Source organism: Anolis carolinensis, chromosome 1 (assembly GCF_035594765.1).
Source record: "Anolis carolinensis isolate JA03-04 chromosome 1, rAnoCar3.1.pri, whole genome shotgun sequence".
In the NCBI taxonomy this organism is placed as follows: Eukaryota; Metazoa; Chordata; class Lepidosauria; order Squamata; family Dactyloidae; genus Anolis; species Anolis carolinensis.
The window spans coordinates 357,231,120-357,257,938 of NC_085841.1; the positions used below are offsets into that span (position 1 = coordinate 357,231,120).

Here is a 26,819-nt window from a genome sequence, read left to right on the forward strand (position 1 = left end):
GAGAGAAGGGCCAGAGCAAATCAATGGAATTTGGTCAAATCGAGTAGTACAAGGAGAATTGTTGGAAAAGAACAGGGCTTAGACTCAGAGAAAATTGGTGCTCAAATCTGGTCCAACACTAATTTATTATACCATTGCAATTTCTCATCAGAGAATACATGCACCGGCAGATCTATTCAAATAATATCAAATTATGAAACCTAAATTGTGAATTTTTATATATGTATGTATGTATCTATGTATCTATATATATAAAAGGGTAATGGAATTTTGGCCTAGGACAAAACAACAAAACTACACATCCCAGAACCATGAAACTTGGCAACACAACCCACCATCCTTGCCCCTAGGTTCCGACAACAAAAAGAAAAGAAAAATAAAGTCCTAATTAGGGGGAGAGGAATAACTGTTTTTATCCAATTGCTGCCAGTTAGAAGGCTAAGCTCTAGATGATTAAATCAGTTTTCTGTGGGCAAGCAGATGGCAACTGTTGGATGGCATATGTTCTGTATCAGAAACTAGAGCTGATGTGGTCTATCCAATGCAATTTTCTGAATCAGCACCCCAAATAACCAAACCGAATCTAAAGTTGACCAAAAACTGATTTGTAACTCTTACGGTACTAATGTTGGAGAATGGTCCCTGGTCGAAAAAGGGCTGGGAACCACTGCTCTATACTGTAGAATGAATGCGGTCTAACACTACTTTATCTGCCATGGCTCAGTGTTATGGGATTAAGGGTCTTTAGCTTTCTCTGCCAAGGAGTGCTGATGCCTCAACAAGCTGCAACTCCCTGAATTCCACAAAACTGAGCCATAGCAGTTCAAGTGGTGTCAAACTACATTAATTCTACAGTGTAGGAGCACCTTGTGACACAAAGTGAACTGATGTCTTAAACAGGGACTCAGTCTGCAAGGAATGACACTTGTGTAGAAGACATCAAACTTGGGCCCCATCTACACTGTCATATAAAATCTAGACTATCTGCTCTGAACTGAATCATATGGCAGTGTAGACTCCTATAATCCAGTTCAAAGCAGATAATCTGCATTATCTGCTTTGATAATCTTGATTATGTGATAGTGTAGATCCATCCACAGACTGCAAAGAAGATCTGCAAAGCAATTCCCTATGTTTCACTCTGTGGCTTAATTTCTTCTTACCCACTGTGGTCTTCACTCAGAAATCCTGCAATGGCCCCAGGAAGTTCAGACTTGATAATGAAAAGATAAGAGGACATTGCTGTAAAATAAAATAAAAACCCAATTATTATCATGTTAGAATCCTGAAAACGCTAGGCATCTGCAACTGACATAAAAGAGGGAAGGTAAGCCAATGTATCCTTAAAGTGTGCAGCATGTCACACAGAAGTAAATCCCTTTGGTCCATTATTATATATTTCAGTGAAAACAACTATACTCCTAAAGACAGACAGAAAGATCAAACTGCAATGAACATCTGCGGCCTTCCAGATTTTGTAGTCACATTGAGATCATTTTAGTTCACATAGTCCCTCACCACAGACGATGAGGATGACTGTTGAAATTTGGAAACAAAAAGCATTAGGACGGCTACAATGATCCATCCCTGACTTATAAACAGATAAAGGTAGACATATAAGTAAGAGTGTACAAATGCATTTTATAACTACAGTATTGTTGAAGCTTCACTGCCATTGGAGGGACCCACAGATTGAGAACCACTGCCGTAAAAGGTTATATTAATCAAATCCGTAAAAGTCAAACCCGCAAATGTGGAAGACCAACTGCAGGTGGATGATAGAGATTCAAGAATAACAGGGACAAGTAGTAGGAGTGGTAGGGCCAAATTCCCTAAAGGCACCAGATACCTTATTTTCCTGGAAGCTAAGTGGGATCAGTACTAGTGAGCATTACAAGAATCCCAAGTGATGTAGTCTATATTTCAGAGGAGGAACTGGCAAAACCATCTCTGAACCTTCCTTGCCTAAGAAACACTTTGAAATTCCGGGGGTCACTGTAAGTCAATAAGTGACTTGAAGGTATGGTCACCTACATGTACCAAGAACCTGCCTAAATAGTGTGTTGTCTATATAGCTGGAAGTACAATAGGGAAGGTCCCAGTCTGGATTTTCTTGAATGGGAGATTCAGTCTGGGAAAAGCCACTGAAAAGTAAGTTCTGTGCAGTTCACTAAGTATAGGTTTGGCCTTATGCATCATTACTTTCTCCCATTTCCTGGTCGGGGGGGGGGGGGGGTTATACCGTAAGACACTGACAAAAACTGCCCTATAAACCTTCAAAATGGTGAGCATTTGCCAGTACAGTATATGAATAACACTGGTTTTTGTGACTCATGGAAAAACATTAATTTGAGTTGTATACTAAATCATTTGGAATTGAATTCTGGAAAAAAAAAACTCCTGTATTGTAAATAACTGGAAAAATATTCTTTTGGCATGACCAAAGTGCACTGTACAACCCAAGCTGTACTTCAATTCATTTCTCTTGCCTTGTTCTCAAAATCGACAAGAATACAAATGTGTAGGTAATATGTCAAGCTGCTACAAAATGCCGCAGTCCTGAAACAGTTAAAGATTACAAATTTTGAAGAGAAGGAATGTGGCCTCTATAAAGAAAAGTGAATTGCATTAATCCAGAGTGGCATGTACCTACAGCAAGGTTAAATTAAAAACAGTTGTGAGGTCACTAAATAAGGAAACATTCACTTCTTTGTATTGAGACACTCAAGTTTTTCCAATCGGAGCTGGCCTTCCCGGTTGACTAAGGCTTGGGGAGACATTTTATTTGGTGTCTCCAATTTTATTCCTTTTTTAAAAGAAAATTTGATGGAGTGTTATAACGGTATGTAATTTGAAAACCACCAGCATAACTGTAAGACACTAATAAAGACACTACCCTTTTCTGATGGTGACCTGTAGATCCCAAGGAATGTAAAGAGGCATTTAAAGAAAAAGTCTCCTGTATCACAACTGAACATTTTTCTTTCATTTCCATTAAGGAGCTATGTTTTCTACATCTGGAATTGAGCAATCAGAGATTTATCTCAATTTTTTAAGAAGTCACATCAGTTGAGACAAGGAGGGAAAAAACGATGTCAAAAACCCTTGGACTAATTTCCAGATCAGATTTCCTGCAAATATACAATCTGTCACTCTTTCCTGGTGCATTTATTTCAGCCTCTGGCTAACCATTTGATCATTTCTATCCTTTGTTGTATGATTGACTCTTTTGTTTCCTAAATGGCAGAGCTGCTCCTTTGAAAAGCACCCTCCTGCTTTAAAAAAAGAAGGATCCAGTACTTGCTATTAGACTCCGGTGTCTTTATACAAACTAAAAAGAAAAGCATTCCCTCCCTCTGTCTCCTGTGTATGCTGTTCCTTTTCTTACTTCAGGCAACAAGGAAAATGGATGCCAAGTTCAATGAATATATTTATACCCCGAGGCTTTCGCAAGATACGGATCTCTCTTTTGGCAGCTCATGAGAAAACTGCACTATTTGGAGGAGAATGCTTTATCCACAGTTTAAAAGGTTAAGCTACAGGGTTGTGTCCCCCATATGTTTTGAACTGAAGGGAAGCTTTCACATTAAAAATCTCCACCGAATAATAGTAATACAACCCTTAATTTAATATAATATATAATAACCGGAACACTGCTTTGGGTCTCTTTTAGGAGAGGAAAAGTGCCAAATAAATAAACAGAAAAGAAAAAAAGAAAAAGTAGAGGAGGCTGATCATTTGTTTGAAATGGCAACCAGTGTGTGTAAAGTATAGATTTATTGATATCAATTAAAATGCACACTGTTGTGTAGCTGGCAACAAGTGTAAATCTTAGAGTACATTTACACTGTAGAATTAATGCAGTTTGATACCACTTTAACTGCCATGGCTCATTGCTATGGAATCACAGGAGCTAGTTTTGCAATGTCTTTAGTCTTCTTTGTCAAAGAGTGCTATGCCACACAGAGCCGGCCCTAGGTATTTTTCAAGTGTAGGCGAACAGAATTTTGGCGCCCCCCCCTCCCCCAAACCAATCACTGAAAAATAAAAGCGTTGGATAAGCGAAAATGTTGGATAATAAGGAAAGATAAAGGAAAAGCCTATTAAACATCAAATTACATTATGATTTTACAAATTAAGCACCAAAACATTATGTTTTACAACAAATCAATAGAAAAAGCAGTTCAATACATGGTAATGTTATGTAGGAATTACTATATTTGCGAATTTAGCACTAAACATTGAACAGGGATATAGGGCAGTGTGGACTTAGATAACCCAGATAGCCCTCAGTATTAAAAAAAAACTCTAAAATCAGGACAATAAATAAAGAACAACACTCTGAAAACAGAAGAAATCCAGACAGTAAACAATCAGGGACAGCTAACACCTCCCAAAAAAAGATTCTCCCAGGCAAGAAGAAGCCAGGCCTTGAAGCCACAGGGCCATTAAATGCTAATCAAGGTGATTAATTACAACATTCACACCTGCTTCAAAGAAAAGTTCTTTCTCCCACCCTGGACCTTCTACAGATATATAAACCCCACATACCTAGCTTCCAAGTTCCCACAGACCTCACAATCTCTGAAGGCCCCAAAGGTGGGCTCCTGTGGTGCGAAGGTGGGTCTGCGCCGGCCGGAAAGCCCAGCACGGGCACCGGGAGGCCCAGCGTGGCTGCCGGAAGGCCCAAAAGAGAAGGAGGTGGAGAGTGGTGCCCTCCTCCCAGGACAATGGCGCCCCTGGGACGATGGCGCCACAGGCAAGTGCCTAGTTCGCCTTATGGTTGGACCGCCTCTGATGCCACACCAAACCACAAATCCCAGATGCACGTTGAGACAGTAGTGCACCACAACTATTGTTTAGATCTGTATTTCTAGTTGCCAGCAGACTTGTGGTCATAAAGGCTACCCTGCCTGTGTCTTTAGGCTGACATGTCAGTTCTGCCTTCATTTCTCCAATCAAGGGATACAACTAACAACATTGGGTATTTATTTATTTGAATTTATTTAATACCAACAGTACAAATTAGGTCCTACTTTTGGGTTTTGTTAAGTGATTTACAGCCCTTGGCTTCTGCTTGGTCTAATATAAGGGCTTTGCTGGTAATTTGAGTGGTTATTTTGGAGACAAAATTCTGGACCAAACAAATCCTTTGTCTGAGCCTCCAGACCGTTCCTCATATACTTGTGTTTTGATCTTCCCAACGAGATCATTTGACTGGCTCCTTGCACATTCATGGCAGCTCTTATGGATCAGCAAGTCAACCGGCCTTCCAGGGTTAGGGACAACATTGTGAAAATACAAAGCACTGCAAAACACCTCTCTGGGAATCTCTAGGTCCTCCCACACAACTGTATGGACAACATCTGGCAGAAATTGAGCACAGAACCACATTGGAGAAGCTAGAGATTCTTTAAGAGATATGCTCTGGAGAAATGTCCAAGTCCTCCAACATGTCTTTATGGCAAGTTATCTTCCAGCAGAATTTGGCAATAGAGTTACACTCAAGGACACAGAGATTTCTAGGGAGAACATGTTAATGAAATTTGGAATAACCAAATATGCAAAGCTCATAAATTTGAAGAGCTAACTGTATGAAGAGTACCCAATGATTCTTTATTGTAATTTCCACTTCAGCTCAGGCATTATTCTAATGTAGAGGGCTACTACTGTAACCAAGTCCAGTTTAGATCCATATGATGAAAAGCTAAAAATAATGAGTTAAAACTTAGATGAAGGACTGGAAGTTGTCAACAGGCTTCTCAGTCATCCCATGTACTGGATCGAACAGAGATTTCGCAGATATAAACACAAGCCCCAGGTCATTTCCTCATCCCTAGCTTCTGCAAATGGGACACTGAAATGCTAAGACGGTCTCACTTTGCTCCTGGCAATTTTGAATAAATTCATTTTTCCTCCAGTGGATGGAAGCCAACCGATCACTGTGTCCAATGTGGTATCAATTAAGACTTGTCAATTAGACTTGTCAATCTTTTCCTTTCTCAAGATGGCTTAAAGCCAGAATGTCTGCCTTCTCACTTATTATTTAGAATACTAAAATGGCTTTGTGCAGATGTACATTCTGCATCAAGCAGCCTGAATCGAAACCCAACATTATATCTCTACTGAGATTTAAACAGTCCTCTAGCAACTTGCTCAGTTAGTGAATCTACTTCTTACAGGAAAACATTTACTCAATTAATGAAACAGGAAGTCAAAATAGAACAAGCGGCAACTGGGAGCAATTTCCACTTTCTTCCAAGAATATTCACATGCCAGCCCCAGCAGATACTAGCTTCCTCCACAATTCAGAGAAGGTCTGAGACATAGGGAGAAGCAATATGCATGGAAGACCATCTTGGAACATTAAAGACTCAACTGAGTTTATAACTCAAATTGTACTAGCCAACACGTAAACCACACAAGCTAGGAACTCTAAGAAGCTACGAACCATAATGTATGAAACCAAAAGCCTATTCAGTCCAACTATCTGCACAACCAATTGCCTATGAGAAGCCTGCCAGTAAGACCAATGTACAGATGTTTATACAAAATATATACAAAGGCTTACTGCCTTGGATGCTGGAGGCAAAAAATAGCAATCCTAACTAGGAGCAGTTGATGACCCTAATGAAAAGACGAGGAAAAAGCCTCAAGATTAATTGTTCACATAGTTTTCCAACGCAAGGTACTCAGCTAAACATTTGCTAATCAACTTTGATTCTCTTGGACTGAATGATTTTCTAGATTAAATTCAGTCTGACTTCAGGCCTCCATTTGGAACATAAATTGCCATGGTTGTCTTATGGGATAACTTGGGCTTGGACAGAATCAGGGAAAGCATAACTCTGAGGGAGATAAATCCCACTCTTATTTTGCAGGCACAGAATTATATAAAGTTCAAGCATATCAGCCATGCTAGCTGGAAGTTTTTGGCAGTTGTAGTTCCCAAAAGTATATTTTCCAAGCTGTAGTCCTGAGGACATGCACCTGAAGAAGCCATTCACTCATAGAAGAGAAGGAATGAAAATATTCAACATTCATTTTACTAGGATGAGAAGATATATCCTTTGACAGATTATTACACCAGTGTTAACACACAAGCTGGGCTGTTTCTAGAGGTTCATGGTCACCTTGCATAGGCTCCAACGTTTCCTAACCACTCAGTCCACAGGCAAGCCATTAGTGCCAAAACCGCAGCTTTCTGGTGACAAAAGGAGGATGTGTGTTCATGCACTTAGGGAGTTGTCAGGGAGTTCATGGGGCTACTGAAGGGTTGGCAAGGCACCCTTAAAAACATCCGGTGGTTGGAAAGAATGAACCTCATTCCCTCTGGCTAGTTGTTCTTAACCAACCAGTTCAGTTCATGACACTGTTATTAAGGACATATATCTTTACAGAGGTTTACAGGGATTTACAGAACAAGCCAGACACAGCACTTTACAGAAGTTTATTTGGGCTAAAGGCAAGAAGGAGACTTTTAAAATCTTTTATTCCTACTAATCTCGTTTATAGTTTGAATTTTACACCACACTTCTAATGTGCAAAGTAATTTGCCCTCCCTGTGGCCATCTGCATAACAACTGAGAAAAATAAATTGTGCTCTTATTTTACAGACACTGAAATATCTTATCTTGATTCACAGATCAAACAGAAGACAGGTTCTACTCTAAGCATCCACTGGACAGAGCCCAAACTTACCATTACATAAAGTGAGACAATTGCCTCGAGTATTTGATGCTGGCTGGTTCACCCACCAGCCATTCCTTTTTCCAAACAATTACTGCTTATGGGAGACAGAGTTGGATATGTCAACATAGCCTGCCTTGTATACCCCAAACTAGGTTGTTGCTCTCTGACATTTCCTGATCAGCACTCCCAAAGTAAAACTGGCAATCCAATTCACTGACAGGCACCATTTTGGGTTTTTTTTTTATCTCCAGCATAAAAATATCTTGATGCAATCCCTGTCATTTGAAAGAGTTATCTGGAAACCACAGAACTGTTGCACTGGTTTTTGGCCAGACACTGCCAAGGATGGAAACCCGTTTTTTTCAGCTCATGGACAAAATTCCACTTAAGAAAAGGTGAAATTCTAACAGTAGCCAAGAGCCAAAGCAAAGGGATAGGATCAAGAATATTAGCCTGATTTAGCTGAAAGCTCTTTTGGATATTAATTAAGTCTTGGGAGAGGCACTCCAGCCTTCTAGAGTAAGAGGGAAAGTACAAAATCTAGGAAACTACCGAACAATGGTGTCATGGGGGCAGCAGGAGGATATCCCAGAAGGCCAGATTCAGTCTCAGGGCCAAGGTTCCTCATCCCAGCTGCGGAATATCTTTTTTTCCCTCCCCAATGAGAGGAAAGGTCTCTACTGCAGCTGTTTGTTCTGTTCTGGCATTGCTACAAGATAAGCTTTATTGGGAGTAAATGATGCAGCAGATGGTGCACAGTCCATTCACTGGTGAAGTCCAGCACCCCCCCCCCCCCCAAGTTAATGGTAGAGATGGGTCCCAAAACAACTTATTCTACGTAGGCTATGCCTGGCTGGCAATCTAGTTCCCTATAATGATTAAAGTGGTGAGTCCCTGGGCATCCCTAGGTAAGGCCAACAGACGCCCAAGGGTTATATAGTGTAGACACAAGCAAAGAAAATCAAAGAAAGCAGACATGACCCATCTCATTCCCTGTACAGCTATAAGATCAGGTTAGTACCAGCTCCAAATTACCAAGCTAATGCAAAAGGAATCTAACAAAGCAACAAATTAACGCTTACAGCTGTTAATATTTCTCTATAACACTATCAAGGACTCTAAAGCCCGCCTGCCTAGTGACAAAGGTACAACTCACCATTCTGTTGCAGATCCAATTTTGCCAGGTCTCACATGTTGGCACTGATGGTTTCAGGAGCAAGACAGTATTTGTAGGACATGCCCACATATGTTTACAGCTTACGTACAATATGATATAATCCAAGAGTTTGCATAGATACATGAAACCATGTGGAAAGGAAGAAAGCATACCATAGATTCATGCTGAAGGATCTAGGAAATGCCCAGAGGGCATATTTTGTCAGATGGAGTTCAATGGATACAGGTTACACTGTATTAACTGCTGGGAGAGTTTAGCCGTTCATACTGTAAGGATTATATTCAAATATACAAAAACTATACAGGTATTCCAAAATTCCCCCCAAAAATCTCAAAATCGAAAACACTTCTTGGTCCCGAGCATTTTGGATGAGGTATATCTGTAACATGTAATGGCAACAATACATGGTTATTCATTTGGAATGGAAAACACTGCTTTATTTATAAAGTCACCATTAGATTTTAAACTGAAAATGCCACCAATCCCTTCTCTTCTAGTGCTAATTATGGCTTTGTTCTGGCACCAAGTTGAATGTATGTGTGGTTTGAAACTTTAAAAACTTTAAATTGTTATATCATTTAAAAAATAGTACACAGACAGGCACATATCAAATACTTAAATTATCCTTACTGTTTTAAATCTTCAGTTGTCCACATGATTTTTTATTTTATGCTCCCCCATTATCTTTTGATATTTATTGGGATATAAACACTTTCACTAAGTAATATTTTTTAAAGTCATGTTCTGAACTATTTTCTAAGTTATTAAAATACTGATCTTAATGCATTTGGTCCTGTGCTGAGAGAATGACAGGCTATAAATTATATTAAATAAATGAATGAAATCAGTGCCCCTAAATTGTTCAGCTGCGATTGCCTATGGAAAAACTGTCTACAATTATAGTCAGGCTGGAAATACTCAATTTGAAATAATAAGAGTAATTAGCTTTTAGGCTAAACATAAGCTTCTGAAGGGGTGTGCGCTCCAATTACTCTAAATCTCTTTGTAAACAATCCACACTTGTGGCAAATACAGAAGTCACTTAAAAGATTAATGTGGGCAGATCCTTACCAAGACATGGATGCCTCGTGGCAGGAAATGACAAAGTTGGCTTCCAATGTAGGTGTCTGTTTATTCCTAAAGTGTTTGCAAAGTATGTACAGAAGAGGCCATATCTCTGGCTTTCTTCACAGCATTTGCCGTTATAATTCCTCGGATTAGCCATTTTTAAACACAGCACACTCAAATGCCTTCCCTGTTTTCATAAGGTGTCACTGATATATGTGGGCTTTGTCTCATGCCACCTTTTGCAATGATTCAAATCTATCCTTGACTTTTAATAATACCTTAAAGATACAGGCCAGAATTCTGCTGGGTCAATGTTAAATGTAAAGATAGCTACAGGAGCAATTGTGTAAGTATGACCCCAAGAGCAATTCACCTTAATTTCATGAGTGGGAGCTAGTGAGCCATCGGGCAACAGGTATAAGGAGTAAGAGAGAAAAGTGAGAAGATGATGCCGAGAAGAGGGGTTAGTATAAACATACTCCATATACATGCAAACACGAAGGTTCTTATACAATATGACCCCTGTATCCACAAGATCAGTACTCATGGTTTCTTATATCCACGTCCAAAAATATACACTCTCTAAGCATTTTCTAGGTCCTTCAGGATGGTTTTATTATTATTAACTTTATTTTTATCCCACCTCTCTCCCCATAGGGACTCAAGATGCCTAACAATGACACGACACCATACAAGAGAATTTAACACAAGGCAAATATATGTACATATAAATAAAGGTAAAAGGTAAAGGTTTCCCCTGACGTTAAGTCTAGTCGTGACCGACTCTGGGGGTTGGTGCTCATCTCCATTTCTAAGCCGAAGAGCCGGCGTTGTCCATAGACATCTCCAAGGCCATGTGGCCGGCATGACTGCATGGAGCGCCGTTACCTTCCCACCGGAGTGGTACCTATTAATCTACTCACATTTGCATGTTTTCGAACTGCTAGGTTGGCAGGAGGTACATATAAATAGACACCAAAAAAGCCTACTTGTTCTCACCAAATATGTTTTAAAGCAGGCATGGACAATCTTTAGCCCTCCAGATATTTTGAGCTTTAACTCCAACAATTCCTAATAGCTAGTTGGCTGTTACGAATTGTGGGAGTTGAAGTCCAAAACATCTGGATGGATGAAATTTGCCCATGCCTGCTTTAGAGAATGGTGGGACACCAGAATATTATCTTAGTGTTTCAACAGGCTCATAAAGGGAGATATGGTCCTTAAACAACCTGGACCCAAGGCGTATTTTATAGTATTTTTGGGCTAGAAGTCTTTCATTTCAATAGGGTTTGATATTATCTGCTGCTTTGCATATCCACAATAAGTCCGGAGGCATATCGCCCAGACATAAGGGGAGTTCTACAGTATTGATGAAATGCTTCACAAGAGGTTGAGGGAAAGTATCATGCCTCGCCTTCAAACAGTGACTATATAAAACTGAAAACATGGTCTATTCGACCAAAATATCCCGAGACAGCAGGCTGAATTGGTAAAACAAAATTAGAAGATCAGATTTGAGCAAAATACAGGAGTTACATTCTGGACTTCAGTAAAATGAATGCAGAATTCCATGTGGAGAAAGAAATTAAATATATTCACTGTCTCGCAAAAGAAATGTAAAAGGTTACGCCAGACACAGACTTATCAACAAAATTCAACATAAACATAGTGCAAATAGTATTAAGACTATTTCCCCTACTCAGGAGGAGGATTCCCACTGCTGCACAGTTTTATTCCTTTGGTATCTCTGTCACATTCTTCTCAAGCGGGGAGGAAAGACCCTCCAGCTTCAACTCTTTGCCTGAAAATATAGTGGATGCAGCTCTACACCAGATGACCAGCAGATGGGGTGGCAAGAACAGTGAGGACCTTAGTCTGGTGACATATTCCCCGTGACAAGAACTTTTAACAAGCAAATAAGCACATATAACTCTTAATCCACACCACCTTTGGTAAATCCCCCCCCCCCCCAATTTTTTCTGAAGTGTCAATAAACACATTAAGAGGAGTGATCTGGTAGATATTTTCTACTTATACTTTTGATATGATCCTGTTCCAAAGACTGCTCAGCAATTTAGCAGTCGTGCAGTAAGAAGAAAAGTCCCTTGTGCACTGAAAGGAGCATGAAAAATAGGAAGCAGCAATACATGATCATTTCATGCAACAGCAAGATGTGAGAAGTGAGGTCAAAACTCAGGAATATGAACTGAAACCAGACCCCTTTTTTTACTTATTCATAAAATATATTTGAAGCTAGGGCTGCATAGTGAGGTGCCCAAGTTTTCCAAAAACATGAAACTGTTTATAGTGGTGAGAACAAAATCAGATAGCAGACAACTCCAAAAGGATCTCACCAAAGCAGAAGACAGAGCAATAAAATGACAAATGTAAATCAGAGTAAAGTGAAACATCCTGGGATATACACATGGATGGGATACCAGATAGATGATACCAGGAGGTGACAGGGAATGAATTATCAACCTCACAGTACTACTTTCCAAGGACAGGGCTAGCCTGGGAATATCCATGGGGCATCCCCATACTCATTCCTTGCCATTCATTTCCCAAGGCTACCTTGTGAATGTGCAGAGTGTATCCCCATCCACAGGAAGCACATTGTTGGTAAGGGAATTCCTTGCACTCAGTTTACCTACTGAGAACAAGGGCTTCTATGTAAATATTCACACGGTAGCCCCATCATTGAGAGCCCGGCTTCCATGAAAATGATCCTTTGCCCTCCCATTTCCTGAGGATAGTACTAAGCCATGGCAGTTATAATGACGTTGAACTGCATTAATTCTGCAAATGAACCTAGCACGCCTGTTGCTAGTGAATGTGAGACGAGTGTGCGGTTGCCCTCATATCCATAGCCTTACTGTGGTTTAGGTAGGTTTTCAGGCAAATCCAGCACGACTCTTGTTACACTCTTAGTATTTGCAACCATGCAGTAATTACATTACTGAGTGTGGAGGGTAGGGAGAAATATCTAGATTTTCCAAGAGAAAAGTTGTTTTCATGGGAAAATGGCGAACCAATGACACCACATACCAAAATAACTTGGCAGTTTGCAAATGATCGGTAATGTTCCAACCCTTGAAATAATATTTTTCCACTCGTGAAAGCAGGCTTTTGAATTAAGTAAAAATGAGAATTTGGGCAGCTATGTCTCCGAATTATGACAAGCAGGATTATCACAGGGGATGGAATAAGTAGTTTTATAACACTCTGTGTGCAATAGTCCAGGCCTCTGGGGCTGCCCAGGAGAATTTTTATTAAAAATGACATACATGGGTTATGAACTGTTGAGAGGAGGGGAGGGAGGAAATGAGACTCAAATTTCCCTTTGCCGGCACACTCTTGTACTAGGGTCCCAGGTCTGTCTGATCCTTCACTACTTATCCCCGACTTGTTTAATGATGTTTATTTAGAGGTCCAGTCAAATAGGAAAGGAAATTAAAAAGTTCATTTCTTGCTCTGCAACGTCCCTTCAAACTGGTATGAATAAATAATCCGTCGTCTTTAGGATTAACATGTTCACACTCCTGCCTTGGAGTGAACACCAAGCATTTGTTGCAAATTTAAAACACAGCTTGTTGTACAAAGAAGGGCACTAAATTGGATTATGAAAGTGCCCAGGTTCCAAGTATAAGGAAAGCAACAACTGGCAGCATACCTTGGAACGTGTACAATCGTGGAAGGATTACGCCACTCAACAATTTTGGGATCTTGGCCTGGGTCTTTCCACTTTATATTAAGAATCTTCCTCACACAAAGCATGTGGAAACAAACAAGTAACTTCACATGATAGCCATGAAGTGTCTATAGCTGCATTTATACCAACATGTTCCCTTGGGATGTATACAAGGAACAGCTGGCACCCTTCACCTCCAACTGCAGAAGATACATTAATCATTTCTCCCCATTTTAAAAAGGAACTAGCTGTCCCCATTATGTTCCATGTACCGGCCAAACAGACACAACACGGAGCAGCAGATCTATTTGCTGACTGGGTGGTCTCCAAAGATTTTGCCACTTGGAAAAAATGCCCTCTCAACCTGGCTGGTTTGCAAGGGTGGTTTCACATTGAAGGATGAAAACCATCTTACTTGGGAGCAAGTAACTCAACCTGAGCTGGTTGTTCATATGATCTCTGTTGCTGTTGTTTCTTGCAGCACCAACTTTTCATTATAATCACCTCCAAAATATTAAAAGAAAGGTAAGACCAGATTGACTCCTTTCCCCCCACAAGAGACGGTCTAAGGACAATAACATCCATGGGCTGGCATCCTGTTAGCAGCATACATACATAGAGGTTTCCCTTACATCTGTTAGAGGTCAACCCCACACTGCCCAAGTCTCCAGTCCTCAATGAGTAGTAGTTAGTCAGCTTAAAATAGGCTGAGTGAAATCCCTTCTCTCCTGTCTCCTGAATGACAATTGGAAGTTATCTATTTCTTCTCTCCTCTCTGTTTCTGCTTTCATTCTGATTGCTTGTGTAAAATGGATACTTTGCAGGTTAATACCTTTTGTCCTTACCTTTCTACTTTTGCTTCTTCCTGTGTGCTGTGTGTATTGAGATCTCACTCTGCTTGTGTGTGTCAGGAGAGATGTAGAGAGATGGAGTTTAGAGTAGCCAAGACCCAGTTCTTTACTAGTAAGACATGTAGTTACTGTTTTTGTAAATAAACCTTTTGTGATTTTAAATATTGAACTCTGTATTTTTGCCTCCTAAGCTCTAAATTCTTTACAGCCACATGGCACTTCATAGTTGAATGTTCAACTATAAGTATCATGCTCTCTGCGTATTTTAGATCCTCTGCTGTTTTTGGGTAGTTTTCCCTAACACCCAGAAAATCCTAACAACACCTGTGAATATTTTGCCAAAAGTTCTCCCCCTCTCCCTTTTGAGTAGCATTAAAATATCAGTCGAACTGTATTTCTCAAGTGAAACAGGGAGCTGGAATGAACTCTGACACTGAGTGAGAAGGCAAGGAGACAACAAGCAATAATTTTTGCAAAAGGATCTACCAAGTCCCAGCACTACTTTCAGTTCAACATACTCACAGAAGTGGTCAAGACAGATAAAGCTTATTCCAAGTACAAGTATTTTATAGAACTATAGACACAGACAAGACAAAATGAGCATGAGCAATATCTAAAACATACATAATAATGCCTATCTGAAGTCTATGTGATTTCTTATAAGAATTTCTTTCTTGCTTTTCAGGGTCTGGAACTATTATATGTAGCCATAACATCTGGTTGTTGTCCCTGGACACATTGTATTACAGTTGCATTTCTAGCATAACACAAATGACAGCTCAGTAAACAATATAGGCTATAGCAGGCATGGAAGAACTTTGGCCCTCCAGGTGTTTTGGACTTTTACTCCTATTGGCTTTTAAGTTGAAGTCCAAAACATCTGGAGGGCCAAAGTTTGCGCATGCCTGGGCTATAGGGAGATATCAGCTATTGTCAAGATATTTTATCAGGCTCACTAAAACAAATCAGTATACAGATGAATCTTTAATTCTTATTTCGAGCCAACACACCCATGTCTTATAGTACAATCTCAAAATCCTTCCCTGTGTGTGTCACGACCCAGGCTGCAGAGCACCAATAACCAAACACAGAGGCCAGAATCTATCTAATATCTTTATTAAGGAAATATATAAAGTTAATAAAAGCAAGTGTAGGAAATAGTTCAGAAGTAGACCTTTCAGGAATGGTCAAAATTAGTCCAAAGAAACAATGTCCAATATGAAATACTAAGGTCCAAAGTTGTAATCCAATAACCGAAACACCCACTTTGCCAGGCAAAGTGAGGGGAGATGACAAAGTTCTTAGTCCAAGGAACTTGATGTAAGGCTAGGAAGTAAACTTGATTCTTGGAACACAAGGCTTGATACAAGGCAACAAGGTACGAGGAACAGGGACAAGATCAGTGGTAAATACTTGGCAAGGTCCTGGAAAGCAAGGCAAGGTCCGTGAAGCAAAACAAGGCTGGGAACGTGAACGAAGGCTTGGAAACGGAACGAAGGCTTGGAAACAGGAACGAAGGCTTGGAAACGGGAGTAGCGCTGTCCACACACAACCTACTCCAGTAGCTGACGAATTGACTCCGCAAAATTCCTTCAGGGCAAGGAACCTAAATAGGGTCCCGTTCCCACCAAAGAAACTTCTCTGGGGAACCAGAACCGAAAGTCAATCTCTGTGTCCAGATGCATGACTCCCTAAAGGTTCTCATGAAAGCAGTCTTAATCAGCTGAATGCCTGGCTGCGATTCTCAGGCTTCTGCGATTAGCCTGTTGAACTCCTTTTTGTTGTTGATAATAACTACGGCGAGAAAATGGGGGAGATTTTGACTCAGGGCTTGTTTGGCAGATTTCTGGAAGACAATCCTCCTGCAGGTGCAAGGGCTCCAGTTCTGGCTGGGAAAGTTCCAATTCTGGCTGAAATGGTGGAAAACCCAAGTTTTCCTCTTCATCTGCCACAACAGCGCTAGGAACGGGACTACATGGCCCATGAGTCATCACAGTGTGGCCGTTCTGTTCCTTGTGGGCAAAAAGGCAGGATCAGAGGAGCATCTGGCTACCTCTGTATCTAGATGTGAAATACTGGCATCAGTGGCAAGACCTTAGTGCTACTACAATAATTTTTTCTTGAGTCAAAGAGTTCCCTGGTTCTGTCCATTGCTATGAGGCATAAGACTGCAGGGCTTCTGAGATTGCATGTTACGTATGTCCAGTGCGTGGTATGCGGTTCAATCTGGCAGAGATCAGCCACATGCAATTACGATGTTACATGGAGCCATGATAAATTACAATCACAGTGAGATCAGCGAAAGACAATAATCCATTCTCATTTTGTAAGCAAATAAAATATCACAATGAAACAATTTTCCAAGGGCAGGTAAAGATATCATAATCTACGATACAGTACTGCTAAGGGGGTTAAGAACAATAACATCATCATCATCATATCCAGCACCTCAAAGGAGGCAATGTTATTACCCATAACTAAATCGATTATCTAAATTATTATCACTTTTTGTTCCCTTTTCCATGCAAGTGACATGCATTTGTTTTCAAGACAGCACTGAAGAAGAGTCAGTATTATCTGTCATTAACATTTCTTACCTCCAATGTTCTGTATGATGATTGTACTGGCCACAAGAACCTAGCAAAACAATAAATTGTGTCAAGAAAAGCAGATGATTCACTTCAAAACAGATCTAAATTACATCTTTAACAAAAAGCAGAAGAACTCAGAAGACTGAAAGAAAGGTAATTAAAAGGTAATTTAAAATTATCAGTGATGTCTCGCACAGCCTTGCACAACCTAAGAAAGCTTACTGAATCAAAGTCCAACATTGGTTTTGTGCACTATAAATATGCACTGGGGATTATGCTTTTACTAAACAAACCCACAACTGAAAAGCAACATCACACGCTGAAAGTGCACAATGGTCAATGCACATGACTGCCGCCAATGAACTTTGATTTGTACCTGCCATATGCAATGGTTTCAAAGATAGAAAGATGGAACTATCAATTCAAAGATATTCCATTGATAAGTCCACATATACTATCAATTGGATACAACCATTGCACATTGCTTACAGAAATCACGCTTCACAAATAACACAATTTACGCCTGTGCATGTCACTAACAAGATGCTGGTCTCAGAAAACATGATTTACACAACATTCACCTACTAGACAAGCTATAGCTAGGTAACCTTCAGGCTAATCACAACATGCTGCAAGTTTGCATGTATGCTCAGTATAGTCCTCCAGTGGATGATAGATTTTTAAACTTGGCCTTGAGTTCTCAACTTAATATAGCTATATTATTAAACGTTCCTGACGCTGACTCGGATCATTGGTTAGATGTAGTCAGTGTTTAGCTGGTAGCCTCTACAATTCACAAGATTGGTTTCACAGCAGGATCCAACCATAAATATACTGAGAAAAGCCAGAGTCTGCCAATCTTTCCAAAAACATTTGAAATGTCAACTTTGGTTTTATTATCAAGCTTGATCAAAATTCTCCCATATCATGCATTCTAGAGCAAAAATACAGAAACTGAAAGTGAGTTTTTGAAAGGTATCCAAAGTGGTTTATTCTTTCTTTGGTCTAATTAAATAATACACAGTGGGCCCTCCTTATTCACTGGGATTAGGGGTGTAAGACCTCCATGAAAGTGAAAATCGACAAATAAAAACCTTTTTTATCCAAGAATCTCTAGGAATCTCTAGCATTCAGCTCTGTGGTGAACTTCTGCTAGAGATTGACCACAGAATCACACTGGAGAACTGACATATGCCTACACAAGTATTCTCTCTAAGCATCTGTATGCCCTCCAGCATAACTTTTATGATCAACTTCTGACAGGGAACCTAGAGATTTCTAGGGAGAACATATTAAGCAAATCTGTAAATAATCAAACCCACAAAAGTGACAAGTGTAAATCTGGAAGGCACTTTTTACGTGACAGGAGTGACTTGAGAAATTGCAAGTTGCTTTTGGTGTGAGAGAATTGGCCATCTGCAAGGACATTGTCCAGGGGACAGCCTGATGTTTTACCATCCTGTGGGAGGTTTCTCCCATGTTCCCGCATGGGGAGCTGGAGCTGACAAATGGGAGCTCACCACACTCCCCAGATTCAAACTGCCGACCTTTCAGTCAGCAGTCCTGCCGGCACAAGGGTTTAACCCGTTGCACCACAGGAGGCTCCTATGTGGAGGGTTGATTGTACTGTAATTGATTATATGAAATTCTGTACCATAAAACGAGAACAAACATGGTATAGATATATTAAACCACAAGAATTCTAATGTTTCTGTGGAGCTTTGTACACATGGGACGTGTTGCTTCTTCTAAGGAGGAGGAAAGCAAAGAACTCCACACAGCTTCCTTGTTGAGCTTTAGACTTCACTTTACTAATTTACAAACTGCCTCCTATTTCTTGACCATTTTGACCCTATAATCCTGATTACAGAATGACAGGGGAAAAAATAGTTTCGTAAGATAAATGAATTTGGTTTACCTTCCCAGGTGAGCCAAATGCGAAGAGACCGAGATCTTCATAGGAAGTGACAGCTGTTAGAAGAGGGAAAGAATTCAATTATATATTTGCTTCCATAAGCAATTCATTTTATTATAGATGGACTTTTATATACACAGATTCAAACATTTCTCAAATCAAATCTTTACTGTATAAAGCTAATGTCTGTGCCTATTCCTTCAAAAACTGAACTAATTTTCAATTGCAGACATGAAAAACGTTGATAGGTATAATCAGAGTAGAATCAGAAGAGACCACATCTAGTCCAACCTCCTGCCATGCAGGAAAACCACAATCAATGTATCCCTGTAAACCTACATATGCTGATTCCATGGATTAAAAAAATATTAAAAATGAATTAATAATTAATTAAAGATAAAAAATAAATATATGATTGTAAGTCACAATCCAGCTATTTTACATCCCACTTTTTTCAATAAGGACACAAAGCATGTATTTCATAGAGATATTCAATGTTATACTGGTTATACTGGTTTTTCTAACTTGAAGGATGAATTTCCCATGCAAACAGATATGACTCAATACCAAAATATCATTTTATTTTGACCCCAGGACTGCAAAAATTTCACAAAAGTGATAAAAAAGACAAATGTGGAAAGCAGATAACAAAATTCTCCTAAAAACCAAATATAAATTTTTCTGTGATTTTCAATATATGCATGGCATCCCAAAATCCCAATATCTAATTATAAGTAATGTCTAAATACACCAAATGCTCTATATTTGTTGATATCCAATTTCTATCGACTGTTTTGTATGAGACTTTTTTAATTTTTACTTATCTGTCTTCATTGAAAAGATGCAGGTGAAATGTCAGGACAGAATTGCTGCTGGAACATGGACATATAACCCGAAAAACCCATAGCAACCCAGAGATCATATAAATAAACAAACACATTTGCTAAGAAATATAACCAAAATCTAAGCAGCATCCAGCCCAGCCTTAAGAGGTAATGCCATGCATATTTGGATGGCCTCCTAAAATCTGGTAAATACTATTGCTGTATGTTATCTAACAAAGAGAATAGTCTTGTGGATGCTGATTTAGGCTAAAGTCCCATGATACTCAATGTAGCTTACTTCCAGTTATGTGTTAAAAGGATTATAGTATTAGTAATACACCCAATTGGACATTCTTGCCAAAAAATCCTCCTATTAGAAGACAATTTAACTAAAAGACTGACAGCACCAACCATCATTTGCCTTCAGAAAAAGACGGTCTTACTTTAAAAATATTTTAGAAACACTCTTAATATCATTTTATTCCTACTCTTATTGACTTGCTGTTCTTGAGGTTTATTTTTTTTAATTGCTTATTGCCTTTTAACTGGTAAATTATATACTTTTGAGTAAGGTGCTTCAGACATTCTTATGACAAGCCCATCATCTAGCTAAACAATAAAACTAAAAGAATAAGAAGTAACACTCCATCGTACCACTTTGAATATTTAAGAGAGAAGCCCAAGTGCAAAGAGAAGGCAAAAGTTACAGCTTCTGAGAAAGACCAGAGAAGAGTCAATTGACTGACCAAAGACAGCTACGGAAAACAAAAGGAAAGAGGAAAAAGGAAAGTTTTCACACATGAAACCCATTTAGTAGAAATGGGAAAGTGGAAAGATGTTGGCTGGAATCCTGTCAGGTTTCTCTACGAGAGTAATTCAACATTTTTGCTCAATGTGGAAATGTCTATAAAATATTTAATATAGTTGTTGTGGTTGCCTATGGCACATATGTGCCCATTTGTTCTGTGTATGCACTTCTGCAAGGTGTATTCAGTTGTGCAACACTGCAATTCACAGACAAGGCAGTGTTGTGAAACTGCTTCCTAATGCATCAATTTTCACTCTGTCTCCTCTATGTAGCATCTCAATGAACACAAAAAGAACATCACTAGGACAGAAGAAGGTCAAGTTATACAGGAAATACCATAATCCTAAGACCAAAGTGTATGCTTGTGTTGCAATCATAAGATAACGAAGAAGTGAAGACAATACTGACTCAGAGTTCCTCTTTCTCTCCTATCTCTAAGATAAAAGCAGGCAAAACAAATAAAAAGTGGAAAAAGTAAGAAGCCTCTCATCCACATCATGCTTTAGGGTAGGAGTGGGAATGGCACAGCCACCCAGATGTTGCTGAATTGCAATTCTTCCCAATCCTAGCCAGCATAGCCAGTGCTGAGGAATACTAGGAGCTGTACTAGGGAAGAACAGGAGGAATTTTGATAATAGGATTATTAAATGCAATACAATACAACCCCCTCTACTCATGGGAATAGTGTTCATGCTTTCACCCATCCATGCCCAAAAAAAGTTTTCTGTAGGAATTTTCTAAGTCTTCCAGGCAAGACTATGGTAGACTCCTGTTAAAAGTTACCACAAAGACATGCTGGAGAAACTAACAAATTCCTATAGACAGCAACTGCTATTTTCACACAGTTTAACCATAATCTTAGATTATAACATTAGAGAACTGTACAAAATCTGACCGGTGCATGAAAATATTCCAGAACTAATAAAAATAAAAATAGCCTAGTTTCTACTGATTTTCCCCTGCAAAGTGTAACCTTAAACATGAACATGGATTATCTCCAAATTCCCTCTACACTGCCATATAAAATCCAGATTATCTGTTTGGATTGGATTATATGGCAGTGTAAACTCATATAATCTAGTTCAAAGCAGGTAATGTAGATTATCTGCTTTGATAATCTGGATTATATGGCAGTCTTTAGTGAACTGGTGGGAAGAAGGCAACAAAAAGGAAGCCCTATTAGTTGATAACAATGGAAGCTCAGAACATGCACAGCTCCTTTTACGGACATAGAAAAGCCAGTCGTGAATACAATGATATTGTCATGGAAGTCATCAGCCAATAGCCTGGTCTATGCTTTGGAGCCATATATCCATGCACAAGCTCCTATACTACAGGAGCACAAACATCAGCGTGCTGGAAGAAACAAAAGCCACCAGCATTGAAGCAATGCTCCTACGCCATCAACTGTGCTGGATTGGCCACGTTGTCCGGATGCCCGATCACTGTGTCCCAAAGCAGTTACTATACTCCCTACTCAAGAACGGGAAACGGAATGAAACGGACAGGAAAAGGGAATGAAACGGACAGGAAAAGAGATTTAAAGAAGGGCTCAAAGATAACCTTAATCACTGGGAAGCCCTGGCCCTTGAGCTCTCTGGCTGGAGGTCAGCTGTGACCAGCAGTGCTGTGGAATTTGAAGATGCACAAATAGAGGGTGAAAGGGAAAAACATGCCAAGAGGAAGGCGAGTCAAGGCAACTCTGACAGGACCGCTTTCCACCTGGAAACCGATGTCCCCACTGTAGAAGAACATGCAGGTCAAGAATAGGACTCCACAGTCACCTACATATTCACTGCCAAGACACTACACTTGAAAGGACATAATCCTTGGACAAAGACGGATCGTCTAACAATACATTCCTATTCTACAACACAAAAAGAATTCCTTGTGTTAGTTCCTCATCAGAGAAAATGTCAATAAGTGCAAGAGATTTGACAAATTAATAGTAGTAATTTATTCTTACACCATCAGATATGTTTTGAGATTTAGTTTGCACAACATGCATGTACAGTACAACCTTGAATCTGCAGTTTCATTTATTCCCACAAATGTCCTTTCTAGATCCTATAACACAACTCTATGAAATTCTTGGGCTGGAGGCTGTTATTATCATATATCCATGCAAAGTCCAGAACATATTCCTTATGGATATGGGATTTGTACTGTATTTCAGGTTTGTGAATTACAACACCTTAGAAAAGAGCTTTCCAAACTCTATGTTGTGACACATTAGTGTGTTGACTGCAGTGTGTAGGTGTATTGCATGAATGTAACAAAAAAAGTCAAAAATCTTGGAAATCTATTACAAATCATATTTTTTTTCAAAATTTTTATGAAACGCTTTCATGAGGTATGTTGTGCCCCCACATATTTACCTATTACAATTTAGGTAAGTGTTCGTATTTTTTATAAGGAGTTGGTTGAATCTCAATTTTGCTAGTAAAACTGAATTACGGTGTTGTAAAATGATGCATGTCCAAAAAGGGTGTCACCAACAGGAAATGTTTGGAAATTTCTGCTTTAGAAGTTTAACTTACCAGTGTGAATGCACATAGTAAGCAACAGGAATATGGAGTAAGATGCAAGAATGGCAACAAGCATCAGCAACACACTAGGACGGAAAAGACAAATGGTCAGAGCCACACTCAAGAATATAATTCTCTGGAGAAATGGAGAACTGAAAGTTGTGTTTTCCGACAAACAAATCACAAGACATATTTCCTCATTTGAAAATCTATACTGGCAAAATATGATTCACAACATGGAAGATTATTCCGCATTTTCCATGTTCTACTTTTCTATGACTTTTCTCATATGATAAAATTAGATCCCATCATGATAAACATGTAGAACAGCAAAAAGACAATGGTCTTTGACAATGGTCAACATGTAAGCTCTGGTAAACACCAGTCACCTATTTGACCTTCTTTCTTCCTGTGAAAAAAGCAAAGATAAACTGCTCTTTTTGGCTGATTTACTTGTAATCCCAGGATCTGTTTCCAACTGTTAAAACTAAACATTATCAGTATGAATCAGAATGAGTCATGAACACATCAAAACATAAATTTCTTCAACATAGACTAACAGAAATGCATGGGTATAGCAATGCAACATATTTTAACATTTCAACAGATCTTTTCCTTTGAAGTTTTATTAACCAGAATCAGAGAAAAGAACAATTTAATCTGGAGCTTTTTGGCAGGTAGAGCATATACTTTAATAGCGAGCCTTTTCTTTAAGTAAAAAAGATTACAAAACTTCTCCAATGTGCTAATGTTCCTCATTATTCCCCAATTCTGCTTTTAAAATATACAGGTATTTCAAATTAAACATTAAGAAAAATCCCCATTCCTGACACAAGTAATAATTATGCAGCCTCCCAAATATATATATATCATTTAACAGCCAATAGTAGCTATTATGAGTGTTTGAAGGGTAAGTAAATACATTGAGATCAAAGAAAAAAAATATTATAATAACAACTTATTTAGAGTTATATATTTCATCTTAAATTAGAATTTTATGTAAAGTGTTCAAATTGTCATCTCTGGGCCCCTTCCACACAGCTGAATAAAATCCCACATTATCTGCTTTGAACAGAAACTCAGATAACCCAGTTCAAAGTAGATATTATGAGATTTTCTGCCTTGATAGTCTGGGATATAGGGCTGTATGGAAGGGCCCCTTTTCATCAATGCATTGCTCACATTGTCAAAGCAAAGTTGCAAACCCATTGTCATTTCAAATACTTTTCTACTATTAGGATCTTAAATCCTGTTAAGGGTGTATACATTTTTTGGAAAAATGTAATTAAAAATGTTAACAGCATATACATTTTTGTGGACAAACTATATTAAGCACAAAGTCTCTGAGGGTAATTAACGGTGTAACTGAGACCAAAAAACATACCTAAACCCGATTATTCCTGTCTTGGCCATAGCATATGCCAATCCAAGGATCCCGCTGCCCATGATTGCATTCATTAAGTTAAATACTGAGAAGCCAAAGGAAGCTCCAGGTGAGAATCTCTGTAAATGGTGGAATCAGAAGAGATTGTTATATTGCAAGCTTTTCATTTGGGTCAAAACAAGGCCAAACCAAGAAGACATTTAACGTATAGGCTCAGATTCACAAATTCATTAAATGCATACATACAACAGCTGCTTTCAAACCCACTATGATTATGTCTATGAATCAGAACCATTTAAGTTAAAATATGTATTTACGTTTACATTTCATATTGTGAGAACTCACCAGATTTCAATGGGCTCAAACAAAAGAGCTGAGGTGGATGAAATGGCTTAAAGATAAGAAGGGGAGACTTTTTAAATGCAAATTCTAATTATTACTGTTTATCTCACTATTATAATAAGACATTCTGAGAGAAAATTAGAGACCTTGCATTGCTAGAAAATTCACTAGCTCTGTATCGATTTTTTTAAAACAACTCTTGTAATATTTAGAGCTTCATATAATTGGAAAAATCACAAGCTATGCAATAAAATTGTGAGCTTTCAAAGTGTAACTTTAGCAGAATTATTCTTTGGTATTTTAAGAATCAATAAAATAGGAGCAGGGCGAGGGCATGCCTTCTACTACAGTTCTGGGTGTGACAAGCTTGTCTAGTGCTCCTAATATTATTAATTATGCTATACTAATAATATATCATATATACATATATTGATAATAATATTATAATGTAATAAAATATAATACTAATAATACACTATTATAATTGCATATTATATATTACATGTAATATTGCTAATAATATTGCAATATAGTAGTATAGTACAATATAGTTATATACAATACTTATATTGTGCTATGCTAATAAAATAATTTATTGTATGTATATATAACTTGTAAGCTGCTCTGAGTCCCCTTCAGGGTGAGAAGGGCGGGATATAAATGTAGCTAATAATAATAATAATAATAATAATAATAATAATAATAATAATAACAACAACAACAACACCTGTGCTGGAATAATAATACAATAGAGTCTCATCCAACACTCACTTATCCAACGTTCTGGATTATTCAACGCATTTTTGTAGTCAATGTTTTCAATTCATTGTGATATTTTTGTGCTAAATTAGTAAATACAGTAATTATTATATAGCATTAATGTGTAATGAACTACTTTTTGTCAAATTTATTGTATAACATGATGTTTTGGTGCTTAATTTGTAAAATCATAACCTATTTTGATGTTTAATAGGCTTTTTCTTAATCTCTCCTTATTATCCAATATATTCGCTTATCCAACGTTCTGCCGGCCCGTTTATGTTGGATAAGTGAGACTCTACTGTAGTAATAATAATAATAATATCATTTGTTACCTGCCTCTTTGCAGGATTTTCTAGTGATAAATGAAGTCCATGTTCTACTAAACCATGAGAAACATTGCTATTGATTTCTTGCTTTCTTCTCTATCAAAATATTTATCTCCCAGCCTTTATCATAAGATCTCTCGGCAACTTCCAATAAATCCATTTACAGGAAGGCCTTGGGCAAGTCACTCTCTCTCAGCCTCAGAGGAAACAATGGCAACCCCATCCTGCCATGAGAAGTTTGTACTGTAAATCACACAAGGTTTGATAAATAATTCTGTTTGCTCACTCTATAGGGATGTATCTAGCTGTAAGACTCACCTGCAATGGATTCAAATGACAGGAAAAGAGATCCTACCTAAACATTGGGAAGAACATCCTGATGGTCAGAACTTATTGGCAATGGAATAGGCTGCGGCCTGGGAGCCCTTCCACACAGCTGAATAAAATCCCACATTTTCTGCTTTGAACTGGAATATATGGCAGTGTGGACTCAGATAACCCAGTTCAAAGCAGATATTCTGGGTTTTATGGCTGTGTGGAAGGGCCCTGGGTTATCTGAGGCCACGCTGCCATATATCCGAGTTCAAAGCAGATAATGTGGGATTTTATTCAGCTGTGTGGAAAGGGCTTGAGTCAAATTGCACTGATTGTTCTTCAGGCTGGAATGGACTTCAACTCCCAGAAGCCCTCGCTAGCTCGTTCAATGGCTAGGAATGCTGGGAGCTGAAGTCCAAAACGTTCAAAGGTACCAACAAGAAGCCTCGCAGTTTGGGCCTACAACTCCCAGACTTCCTAGCCGTTGTACAAGCCAGCGAAGGCTTCTGGGAGTTGAAGTCCCCAACCCGGAAGTGTGGGAGCCA

At 38.8% G+C, this 26,819-nt stretch overlaps 1 protein-coding gene across 5 annotated transcripts in view; it reads right to left on the bottom strand.

Annotated features, from left to right (window-relative positions):
• The window catches only part of slc38a6 (solute carrier family 38 member 6), a 59,615-nt gene that overhangs the window by 32,603 nt on the left and 193 nt on the right, over positions 1-26,819 (bottom strand). For 2 of the 5 annotated variants that reach the window (XR_507005.3, XM_008116714.3), the window contains exons 2-6: positions 24,530-24,648; positions 23,158-23,231; positions 18,989-19,041; positions 17,077-17,116; positions 1,164-1,242 (exon numbers count right to left, since the gene is read on the bottom strand). Coding sequence is in view for 4 of the 5 variants with exons in the window: in XM_008116714.3 (XP_008114921.2) it covers positions 1,164-1,242; positions 17,077-17,116; positions 18,989-19,041; positions 23,158-23,231; positions 24,530-24,648 (365 nt within the window). In the remaining variant the exon portion in view is untranslated. Of the gene's footprint in view, positions 1-1,163; positions 1,243-17,076; positions 17,117-18,988; positions 19,042-23,157; positions 23,232-24,529; positions 24,649-24,874; positions 25,227-26,277; positions 26,629-26,819 lie in introns of those variants that run through there. The other 3 variants (XM_008116715.3, XM_062968586.1, XM_008116716.3) reach the window with 3 other exon arrangements.